Source organism: Lepisosteus oculatus, chromosome 8 (assembly GCF_040954835.1).
Source record: "Lepisosteus oculatus isolate fLepOcu1 chromosome 8, fLepOcu1.hap2, whole genome shotgun sequence".
In the NCBI taxonomy this organism is placed as follows: Eukaryota; Metazoa; Chordata; class Actinopteri; order Semionotiformes; family Lepisosteidae; genus Lepisosteus; species Lepisosteus oculatus.
This window is the reverse complement of record NC_090703.1, coordinates 39,704,816-39,722,742: the sequence shown is the minus strand read 5'-3', so window position 1 is coordinate 39,722,742 and position 17,927 is coordinate 39,704,816. Positions and strand designations below refer to the sequence as shown.

General features: G+C 38.6%; 1 protein-coding gene across 1 annotated transcript in view; it reads left to right on the top strand.

Annotated features, from left to right (window-relative positions):
* Positions 1 to 17,927, top strand: part of trpc5a (transient receptor potential cation channel, subfamily C, member 5a) — an 83,374-nt gene that overhangs the window by 17,046 nt on the left and 48,401 nt on the right. The window contains exons 2-3 of the mRNA XM_069193453.1: positions 9,610 to 10,010; positions 16,410 to 16,931. Coding sequence (XP_069049554.1) covers positions 9,633 to 10,010; positions 16,410 to 16,931 — 900 coding nt within the window. The 5' untranslated portion in view covers positions 9,610 to 9,632. The remainder of the gene's footprint in view (positions 1 to 9,609; positions 10,011 to 16,409; positions 16,932 to 17,927) is intronic.

Genomic DNA, 17,927 nt, shown 5'->3' with positions numbered 1-17,927 from the left:
ATAGGACACAATTGTTTATAGAGGTACTGTAATGGATAAGTTACAATTGATTTGTATAGATCCATTTTTGTGTCATGTGATATGTGAGTCTTAAATGCATGCCCTAGATGACTTTATACCATACTGTACATCACAGACAGCTTGTAGCCTGACCCACATTAACAGCTAAAACCTAACCCACCAAATTAATATTGAAGACATGTAATCCATTTTAGCCAAGAGCTAAAAACACCAAATTAATGGGAATCATAGAAGATTTTGGGGATGCTCAAACAATTGGGTGTCATGGGTAGATCTGTGGCTGTGGTTTAAGCATAGTCCCACTGTGAACAATAAAGGGAAGGAAATGAGCCTTAAAACAGAGGGGCACTGGTTTCTTTGACTACCTGATTGACGATTTGACAAAATAGTGCTAAACTATAATTCACATAATTCCTAATGATGCCTGAACTGGGATATTTAGAACCATGCCACCAGGGAGGAAGGCTGTGACTAAAGCTAATCTTGTTAATGCAGCATTGATTTGCCAGGATAAAGTAACTCATTAGTCTGCTCATGTAATTTCAGTTAAATGTTCATGTAAAACACAGACACATGCCAGATCAATGAGAACTAGGCCTTATGTGTGCACGGACCTCAGTTCATTAACCATTGCCATTTAAGAATAATTGTGCTGATTAGTGAATTTAAACCCAAGAACTAGAGGCATTTCTTTACCCAGAAGGTTGTGGCAGTATGAAATAAGCTACCTACTGTGGACATGGTGTTAAAGCTAATACTGTTTTTTTCCAAGAAATAACTCGATGATATCCTTGGAGCTACTAACCATAAAATTGGCTAAATGAGTCAAATGGCCTGTTCTCGTTTGTAACCTTTATTATATTCTGTCATCAGCAGTATGACATCTAAACAATGCCGTAATTTCTACTTGCCTTTATTGAGTTTGCACAGGGATTCAGACAGTAACAAAACTTCCACTTGATGAAATACTACCACTGATCAATGATGTATCAGTTGATCTTAGTCAAAGACATTGACAGAGAGTTCTGCGGCAGAAGAACTTGCAATATGTCTGAAGAATACAGTTCAAGAAGGCTGTAAAACTGCAATTTATTAAATGATAGAGCAAAGGTTAGAGCCATGAAGAGATTGGTATTGCCTAAATTGCTGGACACCCTAGACACATCAGATACTACTTGTCTGTTATCAGGGAGAGCTAACCAGAGCAGAAACATTTCTCTTAAAAGTACCTCTTAGGTTCTTGGACCAGTTAGTTGAGGTCTAATCAATGGAATAGTCTTTTCTCAATGGGACAATTGCATAGTTGAGTTGAGAGCACCAAGGATCTGACAAACCAAATCAAACTGAACTTCTTTCTCCCTAAAGCAATTTAATATCTCTCGCCAGTCTTCAACAAAACTGAAAATGTGTGTCATAAAGGCAAAGGAGGAAGAGTAAATTAGCTTTATAGGTAGTATTACACTGCTTATAAGGCAAATTATATGGTCTTAAAAAACAAAACGATGATACAAAAACTAAGACAAGTGAACTGAGAAGACTTTATATAAAGGTCTTGGGTATCTGTCTCACAAAAGCACTTTCAGGTTAAATTACACCACCGAATGGCTTCAAGGAAATGTGGGAGATTTGTTCAAATTTGATGTGAATGCTTATCTATCTAGCATAACTTCACTTTGACTTCTAATTGAAATTTTAATAGATGAAAAGAAATATTTTACATGCCACATGTACTTACAGTAGATGCTGAAAGCAACGAAGAGCTGTAGAAAAAGAAGTCCCCTTTGACATTTAACTGCAGTAACAGCAAACAGCAAAAGCTACAGCATCTTGAATATCACAGTGTGCTGAGCAGCCTTGCAATGGCTAATGTATGGAGTTTCCCCATTGGTTAGAAATACGCACTGCAGAATAAGCAACATTGGCTGTTATGAAGAAAGCATTCTATCTCCACTGCAACCACTCTGACAACTGGCTTGGCTGCACAGATAACTCCTGTCACCTTCAGAAATACAGATGCCATTTTTAAAATGGGCGATATTGATTCAGAGTGTTTTCTTAACTCCCTGTTCTTAAAGACACTCAGTGTGATTGAGTGCTCTGGAAATAATTCTACACCCAACAAAATGACACATGACATGGCAGCTCCTCCACTGAGGCACATGTTTAGTCATAATACATAATGTTATTTCACAATTCATTGTCAATCTTTCAAATCAAACATTGATCTGGGTTTTCCACATTTCTACATTTCTACAAAACAATATTTGTATCAGATATGGGCAAATTTCAAGTTGGCATTAAAACACAGCCAAATTATTGGTATGCGTTAAAACAGACATCTTGATGCTTTGAAAAACATCAAGTATCTGGACAAAAGTATCTGGTTCAGGAAGATGTGGATGATTCCTTTGAGAGTTAAAATTTGAAAAATGTCACAGTAGATGGCCTTGTGATACAGAACTAAATTAGATGGGTTCAAACTGTGAGGACCAGACCAGGGCTCCTAATTTAAAAATAATCTTTAGTAGTGCACTTACTTATGTTATCCTTTTAATAGCTTAGTCTGAATACTCTTTCATTTATGACATTGTTTATATATCTATCACTAATATTAAGTGTTAGTTAGTTGCTGGGGAGAGTAAAATCTTTCCCACTCCTTTGAAGTGAAAGATATTATGTGTCGGACCGAACAGCTACAGTTAACTCAGAGCGCTACTGTGGTGACATGGCCACATACATTTTCATGTACTGTACTTTGAAAGGACAACAGGACAGCAATATCACAAATATCTTTTAATTTACAGTATTTAAGCGAGCATATTAATTGTAATTAAAATCCAGAAATAACGAGGGCATGACTGAAGCCTCATCCTGTATCTTGCATTGTTAAATTTGTCTCTGATCAGATACTGTAAATGAATGCAAAACATTGATCAGATACTGTAAATGAATGCAAAAAAGAAGAAAATCTAAATGAATAAGACAATTACTAGAAGAATGGAAATGGTGAGGTGTGCAAAATCCAATTTTTCAAGACCCCCAATTGTTAGCTAGTCACTAAGACAGCATATTCAAAACTCTGGCAATTTGTTTTCTCTAAATTCACATCTGTAGATATGACACTGCACTAACTCTGGTATACAATACGTGCCCAGGCTTATTTCAAGTTTAAAAACATTTATTTCTAGCTATTCATTTATTTTTAACTAAACTATTCATTTTCTTCCATTTTTTGTTAAACATTAGCTCACATCTCCTCACACCTGCAAAGGTGAATGATGTATGGACAATATCTGTATTTAGATATTTTATTAATACAGATACAGATTCTGCACTTGCAAGCGAAGCACATTCCCACTGGCTGTGCCCTTTTGATGAATCATAGTGACTAATGACTTTTTATACAGAACAGTCTTCTTAAAATACTTTGTTTCGTCATGAACAGCATCAGAAAAGAAAGGGCACAACTTTATAATGACTTTAACACCCTCTGACGTCCACACCATTCAAAGAATAACTTCTAGCATTCCTTTGGGATTAATATAAAAAGAATACAGTTTAGCTTTCGGGACAAGGAGACACTGTGGGTTACATGTACTGTATTATTAAAGGTCAGTAACAGTGCAAACATACCACATTGTACAGATGCACAATAACATTGGGAAAAGTCAATGCGTCTGATTTGTGCTAAGTGCACTCATGTAATAGGGCTTCTTCTGAGGAATGTGCACATTTCCATCAATGAGGCTCAGTAAACAAAAAACAAATATTCCTGCTCGCAAAGTAATTTCATTAACAACGAACTGTTGTAGTGTGGGGAGAACCATGTCTTTACAAATAATCCAGGTCTGTCCGGGACAACTGTGAGAGCAAAACATCCCTTGCAGGTCAGATAACCACAAAAAAAAACCATGTAGTTTTTGGGGGGGTGAAGACACATGGTACTAACCCATAGAGCAGAAGCAAAGAGTATCAGCCTTGTGAGGGTGGCATGAGGTTGAATCCCTAGACCAGATAGGAATGAATTCGTAACCTCTCAATGCTTAATGAGTTCATTGTTTCTGTCAGCCATTTCCATGTAGTCTCTTGAGGGAGCTAACGTACCAGAAGCTCCTAGGGCAGTTCAGTGAGTTGCGTTCATAGAGGTAAAAGGGAACTCCAGTATACTAGTCATGCAGCCTTCTCTAAATTTAGAACATGAGCACTGGAGATCTCTGCTTGCCACAATGGTCTGTGGCATGTTGGACAATTACAGGCAAACCTACAACCCTCAAGTCTTCTTTGTAGAATTGCAGCTTGTGTCATTTACAAAGAGGAGACAATGAGACTATGAGTCACCAGCAAAGCCAACTCCACAGAAAGGGGAAAAACGATTAAAAAAAACATGGGGAAAGACTACAAAATAAAAATGAAATGTGGTATGGAGGGTTGAATATGCGGTAAAAAAAATACAAAGCAGAAAAGAAAAGGCATGCCTTCACCAGATAGTGAAGTTGTCATCTGTGACAGCTCCAATGTGGCTCTGGTGGTCTGTCTGACTTCATCTTTTTGCTATCCATTCAGTTTGAGCATATTTTCACATGTGCCTCTAGTCACTTAAATCAGGTGTCAATTGTTAAATCCATCACAATGCATGCATTGTCTGCACTCCTGACAAAGTGACATTTGTAGGAACAATAGTACATAAACCAGGTTGTAGTTAGAGCCTAACAAGACCACGTATTGTAGAGGTACAGTACTATTAATTATTAATAAGGTGATCAAGTATTGTGCTTTTTGGAAATTTAAGAAATACCTATGGAACTTTGGCACTACCATATCTGCACAATGTATGGACAATTCATAGTGACTGGCAAAGATGATAGTATCTGGAAAGGATTTGTACTGTTTGTCATCACAAAAGAAGCGATTACAGAATCCTAACAAAGGTCCCAGACAAAACTCTGGCTATGCTTTGATGTGATTGCTGTTCTTATCACATATTAAAAGCAGCTTCATCCTTCTTTTATTGTCCACTGTCATTTTCTCACAGTGTGGTTTTACCTTACTTTTGATGTGATATCACATGATGTGCTTTACTGTACTGGGCCATGTGATATGTTGTAACATACTGTAATAAACAGTTAATAAAAAACTTTTATTCGTATGAAAGATTTATTTAAGACTTGGCAGACACCTGGCAAATTTAAATTTAATGTATTCAAGTGCAAAGCAATACATTCAGATAATAAATTGCTCTATAAATATAATTGATTTGCACTGAAATAGAGAAAGCAACCCACTTAAGGGACTTAAGATGTGTATATTGACTTATTATTTTCATCTTCCAGACAATGCAGAGAAACAAATGAAATTCCAAGGTATATAGTGAAAAAAGTTGAATTTAAATAAAAGGTTATGCAACTACTGACACCTCACTGAAAATACTGTATACATTTCTGGTCACCATGTTACGATAAAGAATTCAGAGTAACAATCTGAACAAATGAAGGACAAAAGATCTACCTTTCTTTAGGGTTGATCATAGAGGATTACAAGAGAATTTGATATAAGTATTCAAATGATTTAATACTTTATACGCAAAAAGAAGGAATGAATATGTTCTGTCACCTGTGTTTGGAAGAAGAGTTAATTAATACATATACCCTTAATTCAGTGCAACAGCTGATCATACCTCTCTACCGAGCTTGTAAGGGCACTCCTTCATCACAACTAATTGGATAAGTGCTTAAATTACATTTTTGGTATTAGTTTTAAGCTGGGCCTGTGTGCAGTAGACAGACAATCCCCAGTAAAAAGAATATACTGTATCTACAGGTATAGCAAAGGCTGAGCAATGATGAAGGTTTCTGGCCGGTGCTTTTTTTCATTTCACGATCTTTAGGCACACGAAATTGGTACAGACCTTTCCTTTCATCCTGTCTCTACAGTCACGGGGGGGGGGCGGTGTGCCATAATTTGAACAGTGCTGGATCTCCGACATGTGGAGTACATCAGCTCTTCTCACACAATCCCTGCTTTAGCAGTTTATACCATGTGTCCTAATTGTACAGTATCTCTCCAGCTCAGAATGTGCATTTGCCCCAGCGTAATGGCAGAAACAGTTGCTTTTAATATTCAAAAGCCTGACAGATAAATACACATCCACAATGGTACTACTGTATGTTGCTGTTTTCAAAACATTTAATCCATTCTTAAATTCGGGTCAAGGTGGGCTTGTTGTGCTGAGTTGTTTTTGATTTTTTGGTTTCATCCTTGATAGTTAATTAGCATTCTTGATTTCTTACAAGGTGAGCTCTTTTATGCAAGCAACATCAAAAACAGACTGGTTTGCTGTAATTGAAAGTCAGTTCTCTGTACTCATTCTGTAGAAGTCTAAAGATAGTTAAATGGTGGTGCAGGGCATTATTCCTGTTTTTTTTTCCAGACTGCAGGTGAACATTTGTTAAATAACATCACGCCTATAGCTGCATACATTTTTTTCTTCCAATGTATCAATTATACAATGTCTGTCATATAACAATATAACTCTGGGTGGAACGGTGACGTACAGTAGTTTTTAGCATTGCTGCCTCACAGTGCTAGAGCTCTGGATTCAATTCTATACCTATGGTGCAATCTGTGAGGAGTTTGTGGTCTCCACTCGTTCTCTTAAGGTTTCCTCTGGATGCTTTGATTTCCCGAACAGTCCAAAAACACACTGTAAGTTATTTGGCTTCTTGAGTCTGTGTCTCCCTTGCATTGGACCCATCCAGGGTGTGTCATGAGCCCATTAATAGCTGAGATAGGCTCCAGTCCCCCCTGACCTTGAATTGGAGTAAGTGGTTAGAAAATGGAGGGATGGATGTCTTAGTAAGTGGTAGTTTAATAACAAAGGATCAGGTACATTTTTATTCCATGCTGAAAAGAAAAGAGAGATGACATTTCAGCTGTGAAGCCTTCTTCAGGTGTGATACCCTTTACCTGTTCCTCGTGGTTTAATAACTATATCTATGGCCAAATGGGTACAGTACCTCAGGACTGGGGTTGGTATCAAATTGTTGACTAGCCAAGTCATTCTTTGCCAGTCATTGTCAGGAGCCATTTATCCATGAAGCATGAATCATATGCTTCAATGTAGGGCTGAGAACACAGACAGTAACATAGCCCAACACACAGACAAAGTACAATTTAGTCAATCCAACCCAGCCAACATGTTTTGGGGTGGTGGGAGGAAACTGGAGCACCCGCCACAGGACATGTGCAACAAACAGACTCCGCAAAGAAAGACTCCTGAGGTCAGAATGGAAGCTAACTGCCCAACTGCACTGATATCCACATTCTTAATTCACCTCTGGCATCTTCTGAGCTCTGTCAATGACAGATTGCTCAAATTAGAAAAAGCCTATTTAAAAAAAAACCCTAAAAACTATTCCCTTTTAAAGCTCTAAAACCGACTCTTATTCAAATTGATAACATTTAAATGCTTTGCTACAGTTTCCTGTGTGTATCGCAATGCCAAGCGTTGTGTGTGAATGTCCCTGGCCAGGCAGCAGAAGAAACATCAGGGGCTTCTGCAGTTCAGCTGTTGCCATGGAGACTACTATGCCTTCAGCCATGACTAAGCTTCACTGGTTGGATCGTTCTTTTTTTTAAGCAACAGAATTGCATCATTATATTGTACCTTTTAACAACCATGTCACTCGTGGAAAATGTGATTTTGGCTGTTAAAACAGTTGCAAAAACAAGACTAAAAGTGTGGTCATTTGAGACCGTGGACAGTACTTGTTCGCATTTGTTGGTTCCATTTTGTTTTTGCAATGTTTTTTTTTGCACAAAACAGCATTTCACACCATATTTTGATTTCATTTCGTTAATCTTTCTGATTAATCTGCATAACCTTATTACAGATATTTCCATCCTGGAATTATTAGATAATTAAGATAATAACTATGTAAAAGTGATTTTAAAACTTAGAACAGGAGGCACTTTTTACGCAACACCTGGAATGAGCTACCCAGCCATGTTGTTGACACCTGACTTCTTTCAAGAAAAAACGAGATGAGATCATTGAATCAATAAGCTACTCACTACTGATTTGGTTATACTGGCCGAATGGCCACCTCTTGTTTGTATCTTATGTTCCTTGATAACAAAAAATGAGTAAAGTTCATTATTGGTTTTGGATAACCACCGTGGTTTGTATACCAGCTCGGCTCTTAATAGCTAAATGGAATTAATTATTGTCTTAACTCATCTGCCAAATGTTGACTCAGAGACTTCGAGTTAAGTGATTTTTTCTTGGGGGAATTTATTTGTAAAAGCTTATACAGAAGATTGTGAACTTTGGGTACCAATTCAGTTTGCTATGAGTATGAGTATCACATTGTATTTGGTTATGTCTACGTACTAGCACTCTTTTAGAGAATTTGAAGCAACTTAGAAAACCAACACTTCCAACACATGTAAAGAATCTAGGCTTTCATGTAATATGAGACAGGTCATTCACCTGAATTTGTGAGATATTTATTTTTCATAGGATTCCCTGCTTCTGGTCCGTGTTTAATCGATTATCTCTGATTTTATACCCAAGATAAGTAAATGAAAAGACATTCCTAGGAAAATAATTCTCAATTGAAGCAGAAAGAATCTTTCCTGGTGAAGAATTAAATCAAAAATTTAATTGAAGACAAAATTAAATTATGCTCATCATAAAAAAAACACAAAACAAATTGCTTCGCTTTCAAAAGGAACACACAATGCCGCAGGTAATCAAATGTACCTATTTGATATTAAGGAGTCACAGTACTCTTAAAAGGCAAAGATTCATTTTCATCCAGTCTCTGTTTGCACATTCCAAAGCAAAACCAAAGTAATTAGGTGGATTGTGTTATGCAACAAATTCAATTAATGTTCATTTAGCAAAATTATGTATGCTTTAATTAAGAATGAATGCCGGTTTAGGACAAGATGAGCATATCTTAACAGAGAACCAAAATAACAGCTAAGCAGTGAAAAATAAAAGCCCTTTGTGGAACGATGTGTTGCTGCAAACAAGCAAGTGAGGAATTAAAGCATTTGCATTTTTTTTCAAAAGTATATTATGTTTCTATTTTAAAGTAATATTAGCCAGTACAACTGCAGGAGTAAACAGCTCTAATTGTAAAATTAGCCTGTAGGAACATTTTGCACCACTGCAAAAACATTATCAGATTCTGTCTCAACCTTTCATTTCAGCTTGATTGTGGAGACTTAATGAATACAAATAATATAAATAACAGTGCACTGGGACCATGCAATATGGACTAATAAAACGTTTTGAGACATGGAGGTTTAACACGACACATTATAAGAGCTTTTTATCCTCGGTGAAAAACCTATTGCTCCTATTTGTCCATGAATGAAGTCTGGAAAATAAGCATAAATTAAATAAAAAAAATGTTTTTGGTAGTTCATGTGCTTTTACATTGCACTTTATTGATTCTAGGTTTGTAGGTCTGGCTTACCTGAAACTGCGGGGGAAGGCTTTCTTCTAGAGTAGTAACCCTGTCTGTCCTTGAGAAGAAACTGCATTTAACTTCAGTTCCTCTTTCTTTTCCCTCCATTCAGCTTCCCTCCTTGCAACGTGAATTATGGCGCAGCTCTACTACAAAAAGGTGAACTACTCCCCCTACAGGGACCGCATCCCTCTGCAGATAGTGCGTGCCGAGGCCGAGCTCTCCTTGGAGGAGAAGGCTTACCTGACGGCGGTAGAGAAGGGCGACTATGCCAGTGTGAAGCATGCCCTGGAAGAGGCCGAGATCTACTACAACATCAACATCAACTGCATGGACCCGCTGGGCCGCAGTGCTTTGCTCATCGCCATCGAGAATGAGAACCTGGAGATCATGGAGCTCCTGCTGTGCCACAACGTGTACGTGGGTGACGCGCTGCTGTATGCCATCCGCAAAGAGGTGGTGGGAGCCGTGGAGCTACTGCTCAACTACAGAAAGCCCAGTGGAGAGAAACAGGTAGAAACCTACATTTACCTAACATTGTTCACTGCAAAGTAGCCCCAGTTTCTTTCTGGGTCAGCCACAGCATCTCAAAAGTGTCTACAAATGATCAGATCAGATCACCTTATTGGTCATATACAATTTCTTGCATTAGGAATTTGTCTTTTCGCATACCCCAGCTTGCTCTCCATGAGACACAGGCACACAGACAGGGAGAGAAACCTGGGGTCAGAGCACAGGGTCAGCCATTTATACGGTGCCCCTGGAGCAGCTGTGGGTTAAGGACCTTGCTCAGGGGCCCAACGGAGTAGGATTCCTCTGCCAGCCACAGGATTTAAACCGGCAACCTTCCAGCCACAGGCGCAGATCCTTAGCCACAGAGCCACCACTCTGCCCTGTTTTTTTTAAGGCGAGTGCCCTAATACCTGTGCTCAGAAGAAAAAGTCCACAGGATTTTAGGTCTGCTTCATCAAAAGCACAAGAGCTCAGGAAAGAACGTTAAACTAGATCAATTAAGTAACAGCGGGAGGTCTATTACTGATGTTTTAAAGAGTCCTACAAAACCTGACGTGAGTAACACTGGTCTATTGAATGCTACAGAACCCCTTAGCCAAGAGAATGAGTCAGTTTAGGTTTGGTGCACACAAAATCAGTGATGTTAGAAGTGATATACAGGACGTTACAGAAATAGCCTAAGTACAGGGTCATTTTTTCTGTGTCCAGGAAGCAGTGAGCTGTGAGCCACAATGTCATTCCTGAGAACATCTAAAAAGGTACAGAATTCATCATTTGCACCATGAAATCCTCTGAAATGCAAAGCCCACTGCCCCTTCCTTGTTCTCTAGGTCTATAACAATTTGGAGCCTTCCAAAAAATGAGAAAAAAATCATTATCATTATAATGAATCATTATAAGGGGACTGCCCCTTAATACTGCCTAAAAGCTTAAAAACTCTGTTACTTATTAACTGATTTGAGAGCCTTTTGGGAGAGACACTATTATCCAAAGTAAATTATATTTGCACTCACTTTTACAGCTGGGGATTCTACTGAAGACATCTAAATGAAGTATTATGACAAAGCACTGTTGCACACCCTTGTCACACAACCTCTGATGAGGTCTCTAAAATCTGTCAGGTTCCATAATCACTTGCAATACCTATTCCACCCTTGTCATCAGTCCAGAAAATTTGTAACGGAAGGACAATATCTTTAGTTTTAGGTTTACTTTTTTAATTTCATTTGTGTAATGAATGTAGTGGTTATTTGTATGTGTCTTACTTGGATCCACAGTAATGTATTTGGCTACAGCCTGTTATGCTATGTTACTGTATGTCAGGCTACAGACCCTGACTCTGGTTTAAATACATGTCCATCTACAGTATAGGAGCCACTGCCAGAGCTTAGGGTATTTAACTTGTACTCGTACTTAGTGTACAGCAGTCTTTGTGTCTTTGTCCTTGTATGCGGTGGGTAATCTGGTCCACTTTTTGTTTCATAGCTGGATGTGTAGTACAGTAGTTCAGGTGGGTAGCTGGGTCAGCATGCGTAGGCTGCAAAGGAACAAGTAATAGGTTTATTCCATGCTGAAAAAAAGAAGAAAGAGACACAACGTTTCGGCCGTGGAGCCTTCTTCAAACTGTTTGTTAGAAATCCCCTAGAGAAACTGCGGTTTATTATTTTTGCTGTATGTGAGGTTTTTCCTCTTTTGCATTTTTTTGCTCCAGAGCACTTCAGTAAATAGACACTGTTTTGGCACTTTATTTTTGTATCCAGCCAATTTTTAATAAATTCTCTGACCACTCACCCTTAGACTTTCAACCAGACTGCACAGTCACAGTTATCTTGGTAAAGATACTATAGCAGAGTCTCCAACTGGTATTTGCATCCATGACCTATTAGCCATTTGTCCCAAGCTTAACTCAGTATTCCACTGCCTCTGTAACCAATGCAGATTTAATTTATTTCATGATACTCATGCTTGTAAAACATTCGTTTATTCTCATAACCAATGAGATCTTACTGCAGGTGTATTCACTAGTAGCTTAGGACTTAGGTCTGGAGTCTGGAGTGTGTCACCCCTACTGCACCCTTTCTCCTGATGGAATGTAGGAGTCTTCCACACCTTGAACTTATTCTTTGGATGACAAACATTGCATAGGGCGTTTGACCTAAGGAGTTTGGTGCCTATTCTAATATTTCAGGGAACCAGGGTTATAGAACTATGTACTGTACAAGGAAAGGGGATGGATAACCACAGACAGATTTCAGCAAAACTACATTTTTAGAGATAGAACCCAACATTCTTATGTCTGAAGCAGCTCTGACAAATCCTGAGTAGGGGTATTTAGCACAACAACAAGGAGCCTTTTAGAAAGAATGTGTATTCTTGGAGGCTTGAAGACACCTTCCACGTTTAAAGAGCTGAGAAGTCAAGAAATGGGCCCCTTCAATTCTAGTATGGCATGAAAAAATAATAACCAGGTACACCTTCAAGATAGATTGTAACAGCAATCTCATTCAAAGGAGACTAAAGTAAAAAAAAAAGGATCAGTAAACAAATTTCAGGAGTTAAACCAACAACTGACACACATCAATGTTATCGTATCAAAAGGAGGGTTTGTGGCTTCAGCTGCTTTCTGTTCTCAATGAGGAATTGGTGTGCAATTAAGTTATTGTGAAACTGGTTTAATTAATGGGCTTCTCAAACTAAATTGCCTTTCACAAGTAAAAAAAGGTAGACAGCTGTTAATCAACACAAATATTGTGAATTTAGCCAGTTTCACTAGAAGTACAAGTGATACACATCTTAAAATCTGCAAAAGTCAAGGCAAAATACAATACCTTAAATCAGGTCTAACTGTAAGTAATGTATTCTGTGGGTCATGTGTAATATATACAGTAGGTTATACTATAAGGAGGTGACTTCCATTGCCTGACTGTTTGCATATATATCCTATTTCTCAAGGTATTTTTTGAATAAGAACAATAATTTGTGGACCAATGTGTCCTTGACAAAGATTTGCTCAGAAGTGTGAAATGCTTCTCCTTTTGGTGCCTCTGAGGAAACTTACTCTCCATGCTTCACTGAACTAATATCACATACTTTATAGACCCTCCTGATTATTGTGAATGTCTCACAATGCCATTTTTCATGTGCACATTCACAGCTGCTGTCTCAAATTCATCAATTGTCAAAGCATTGGGGAAATAAATATTGCAAGAATGGACAATTTAAGAGCATACATAATCTAAAGCCCAGAAACCTCTCTGATTCCTAGAGTGCACAACAGGCGATCAGTGGGGTATCATAATAGTGTCTTATATGTGTGCAGGCTAGTTCTTCACCGCACTATTGTACCAGCTGTGAAAGGAAAAGCTTTTTTCCCTTTCAGACAGTGGGTCTCTACTTTCAGTAGTTATCTGACTCATTGCCTTGGAAATGGGAAATTCAGGTTCATATCATTCTCACTCTGACTAGGAGGCTCCTGGTTTCTTTGATATCTTCACTCTCAATTTCTGATTAATTGATTTGAATTTTCATTCAAAATTAGGTGAATTAAGATTGAAAGGTGTTCAACCGAGCTACTGTAGATCCAGCAGTACTTTGAACCGCGAAAGGCTGGCGTCATCCACCACTGTTTTACATCAAGGGTTTGATCATGTCTTCAAGACAAATCTGCAGTAGAATCTGATGAGTGTAATTTCAGCCTGACCTTTCTGCAACTATCAGGAGCTTGAAAAGGGAAAATGAGAAACAGCATATTAAGCATTTTAATATTTTAATGTGTGACATAAGGTTTTCTTAACTTCCTCTATTGATTAATGCATTTTGTCAAATGGTCCTGTTCTGCAAACTAGGCTGTAACCAAACATTGCAGCTGTAAAGTAATATGACAAAGTAAAATACAGTATAAAGTAAATTGACATAACCAGTGACTGGAGTGATTTTGGGGGAAAAAAAGCAAGAAAACACAAACATTTGCTGAAACTTTTCTTTCCTGCGGCAAACTGGGTCCCTAAACTTGTTATTCCACAACCTTTTTCATAAAGCAAAGTTTGTCACAGTCACAGGGCACGGTCAAAATAATTTCCCCTGTTTCAAAGTGGAAGAACAAAACAGAGATCAATTGGATTGCAATTTAAGGTCTGACTTTGAAGCTTGCACAATTGTCAGTGACTTTGCCTGAGTGCATGTGCTATCCGCTTCTCATTTTAATGTGCAGCAGGGGTCCACTGTCTGAACAGAGGAATCCTTAACTGTGTTACAGTTCTGATCAGGTATCTCATTTACGTAATACACCTCAGGGAGGCTAGAATAGAAAAAGGAGGAAGAGAGTAACACCCACATGTAAGTCTAAGTGAGGAGGGCTGAAAGAGCACAAATTTCTATAAAGCCTCTTCTCTTATGGAAGAAGACTAGTAATAAGATAGTCATTCACCATTCTCCTTCATATCCTCAGAAGTAATATTTCATGAAAACAATACCACAGTCCATTATGGGTTTCCTCTGGGTGCCACAATTTCCTTCCATAAGACTTGCTACAAGATTAATTGGCTTCTGTGAAATTGGCTCTGGTGTGAGCGTGTGCATGCTTGTGTCTGTGTGTGCCCTGAGATTATAATTATAATATTATGTATTATACTAAAGGTATAATTACACATTTACTTGCCTTAGAAGTTACGTTAAATAATTACTTGGTAGCAAAAGATTTTAGAACTTAGTGTCAGAATTTTCTATTAATTTGGAGCTTTCACCATTTAATCCCCAGGAAGGAAATATACTGCAATTCACTGCTCATGTATATTGACTTGCCCCATCCTTGCTAGGAAGCATACTGTACATCTTAACATTGTCCAGAAATTCTTGTACGTTCCCAAAACCAAATTCGAAGGTAGTAAAAATTAATCGTAAAAATTCAAATTTCCAGATACTGTATCTGTGTGAAATACGTAGAAACACGACACAAAAAAATTCCCGGTCAATATCATGGTAAATATCATAATCACTTTCCTGCTGCCTTGAGAGAAATATAGTGCCATTGAAAAATGTATTTTCATATTATTACTGCCTAATATTCTTGACATAATTTATATGTAACAAATGCTGCAAATATTTTTGTGACAATGGGCAGGATAAAGAGAAGTGCTTCCAGTACTGTTATTTATATACTGTATATTTGTCCTCGCATTCAGCTTATTTTATATAAATATTTTATAACACTTTAATTTGTCCTGGCCCAGTGATAGCAGTACTTCAAGTGAACAAACATACCCCTGCAAATACTAAAAGAACAAACTGAACTCAAAACTTGTCTGCTCCTTTAATTTTCAAGAGCACCAAGTCCTTAAAAACAAACATTTAAGCTTGGATGGATTTGCAGTTAAATTTAAGGGCTCTTAAAAAATAAAATGCTTTATTTCTCTTATCATGTGATCTTTTACATTGAGTGTGATGAAGTGCTATGCAAAATTCTCATCACTTGACCTCAGATGAGATTTTAAAGTTGTAATTTTAAGTAATTTATCCTTATTTGTTTATTCATCACCATCAAACTAGAATACAAATGTAGCACAGTGTATTTGTAATTTATAATATGAATATTTAAAACCCAAAGTGATCATTTCATTGGTACATTAGTCGTAGTTTTCTATTTGTCTTACCTGTTGAGGATCCAGTTTTGTCCTTATCTCCTGTCTCTTCCACCATTTTGAGTGGACTTACAGACTCTGTTTCACTTCCATCTTAAATGGAGTCTTACATGTCCATCAAGAGGAACTGTGGGCGGAGCTTGGGCATGGTATGGACTAGTTAGACGGTCTTGTAGTAGTCGAGTTTTAGCCATGCCTTAGTATTGGATTAATATTGGATTGTTATATTGGAAGCACCTTATCCAATACAGAGCTATGGGAATGCTGTAGCCTATCCAGGCAAGCAATGGGCACAAAGCAGGATATATCCTGGGCAGGACACCAGGCCATTGCAGGGCACATACACCAGGGACAGTTTTCCTAGAAGCCTGTATATATTAGGACTGTAGGAGGAAACTGGAGCACCAGGAAGAAACCCACGTGAACACAGGGAGAACGTTCAAACTCCACACAGATAGCACCCCAGGAATTGAACCCAGGACCCCTACACTTCAAGGCTGATAAGATAACCACTGTGCCACCATCCTGCCCTATCTTAGGCCAATACCACTTAAGCTCTAAGTAGTTCCCTGAAGGAGCTGCAGTTTTTGGTATTTGTTGATATGTTTGTCTGTTGTAAATATTTTCCCTGCAAGAAGAGCACCTCAAGTGTCCTGCTTTTTTAGCACTTTTGTGACTAGTCTGGGTATCCCAAACAATGGTAGGTTCATTCTCTGCATCAGAACTATTTAAGTGTTCACTTTCTCTTTACTGTCCCTGGCAGGTCCCTTCTTTGATGATGGACAACCAGTTTTCAGAGTTCACTCCTGACATCACCCCTATCATGCTGGCAGCCCACACCAACAACTACGAGATCATCAAACTGCTGGTCCAGCGCAAGGTCACCATTCCCCGACCCCATCAGATCCGCTGCAACTGTGTGGAGTGTGTGTCCAGCTCGGAGGTGGACAGCCTCCGGCACTCCCGCTCACGGCTCAACATCTACAAGGCCCTGGCCAGCCCCTCGCTCATCGCCCTCTCCAGCGAAGACCCCATCCTCACGTCCTTCCGGCTGGGCTGGGAACTGAAGGAGCTGAGCAAGGTGGAGAATGAGTTCAAAGCGGAGTACGAGGAGCTGTCCCAGCAGTGCAAGCGTTTCGCCAAAGACCTGCTGGACCAGGCGCGCAGTTCCCGCGAACTGGAGATCATCCTTAATCACCGCGACGACCAGAGCGAGGAGCTGGACCCGCAGAAGTGCCATGATCTTGCCAAGCTCAAACTTGCCATCAAGTACCACCAGAAGGAGGTAAGGGGGCAGAGACATGATGTTTTTTATCCATGTTTTTAAACAGCAGTCAGACACCAGTTCTTTTTCTCCTATGAATGACTCAAAGGACCCAGATTTCCACAAGCTACAATCCCCCACTGGGTAAATGTCAGCAAACACAGGGTCATTATTCAGCTAGTTTTTAGATTTAGATTTGTACAAAGGTAAGAATCCCTGCAGGTCTGATTTTAAATTTTTAAATTCCTGTCCCTGCGGGGCAGCACGGCGACCTAGGGATCCATGCAGCTGCCACACATTCACAGTTCTTGAGTCCGATTCTGGGATGTGGTGCCTTATGTGTGGAGTTTGCATGTTCTCCCTAATTTTGTATGGGTTTCCTCTCACCTTCTAAAGATATCCTGCTCAACTCTGGATCACCATGATTACGGATACGGATGGAAAGAAAAACTTACTTACATTGTCATGTCACCTTTATAAAGAGATAATTGAACTTCCTCCTCTGCATTCAACTCTGTCAACTGTGTTAGAGAAATTTTTAACTTACAATTTAAGTGTTTAGGGTATTTTAGCCTTTTAAGATTTATATTTTCTACATTCAAAAGAGAGACAGTGACCCAAGCCAGAAGAAATAAAACGTCTTTTAATAACTATAGACTTCAGGAAATTTAACACTACACCAAAAATGATAAAACTATAGTATTCAGAGCTTGATAGGGTTCTTGTTTTACTGTACTAAAGATTACGAACCTTACCTACCTATGTTCCAGTTATTCTGCCTCTTCACTCTTGATTTACAGCTGACATATATTTTATTTATTCCAGACATTCATCTCTACCTTTCATTGTTTTGTTTTGAGATGCATGACTAACGTTTCTATTTTCCCCAGAATATACTGTATGTGAGCTACAGTTTGTTAGTTGCAAAAAAAAACATGTTCACTGTCTAGATTTGCAGCAATGGAGAAATATTGATATTCCCGTGACTCAAGATTTGTGTTTGAAAAATGGAGGAAT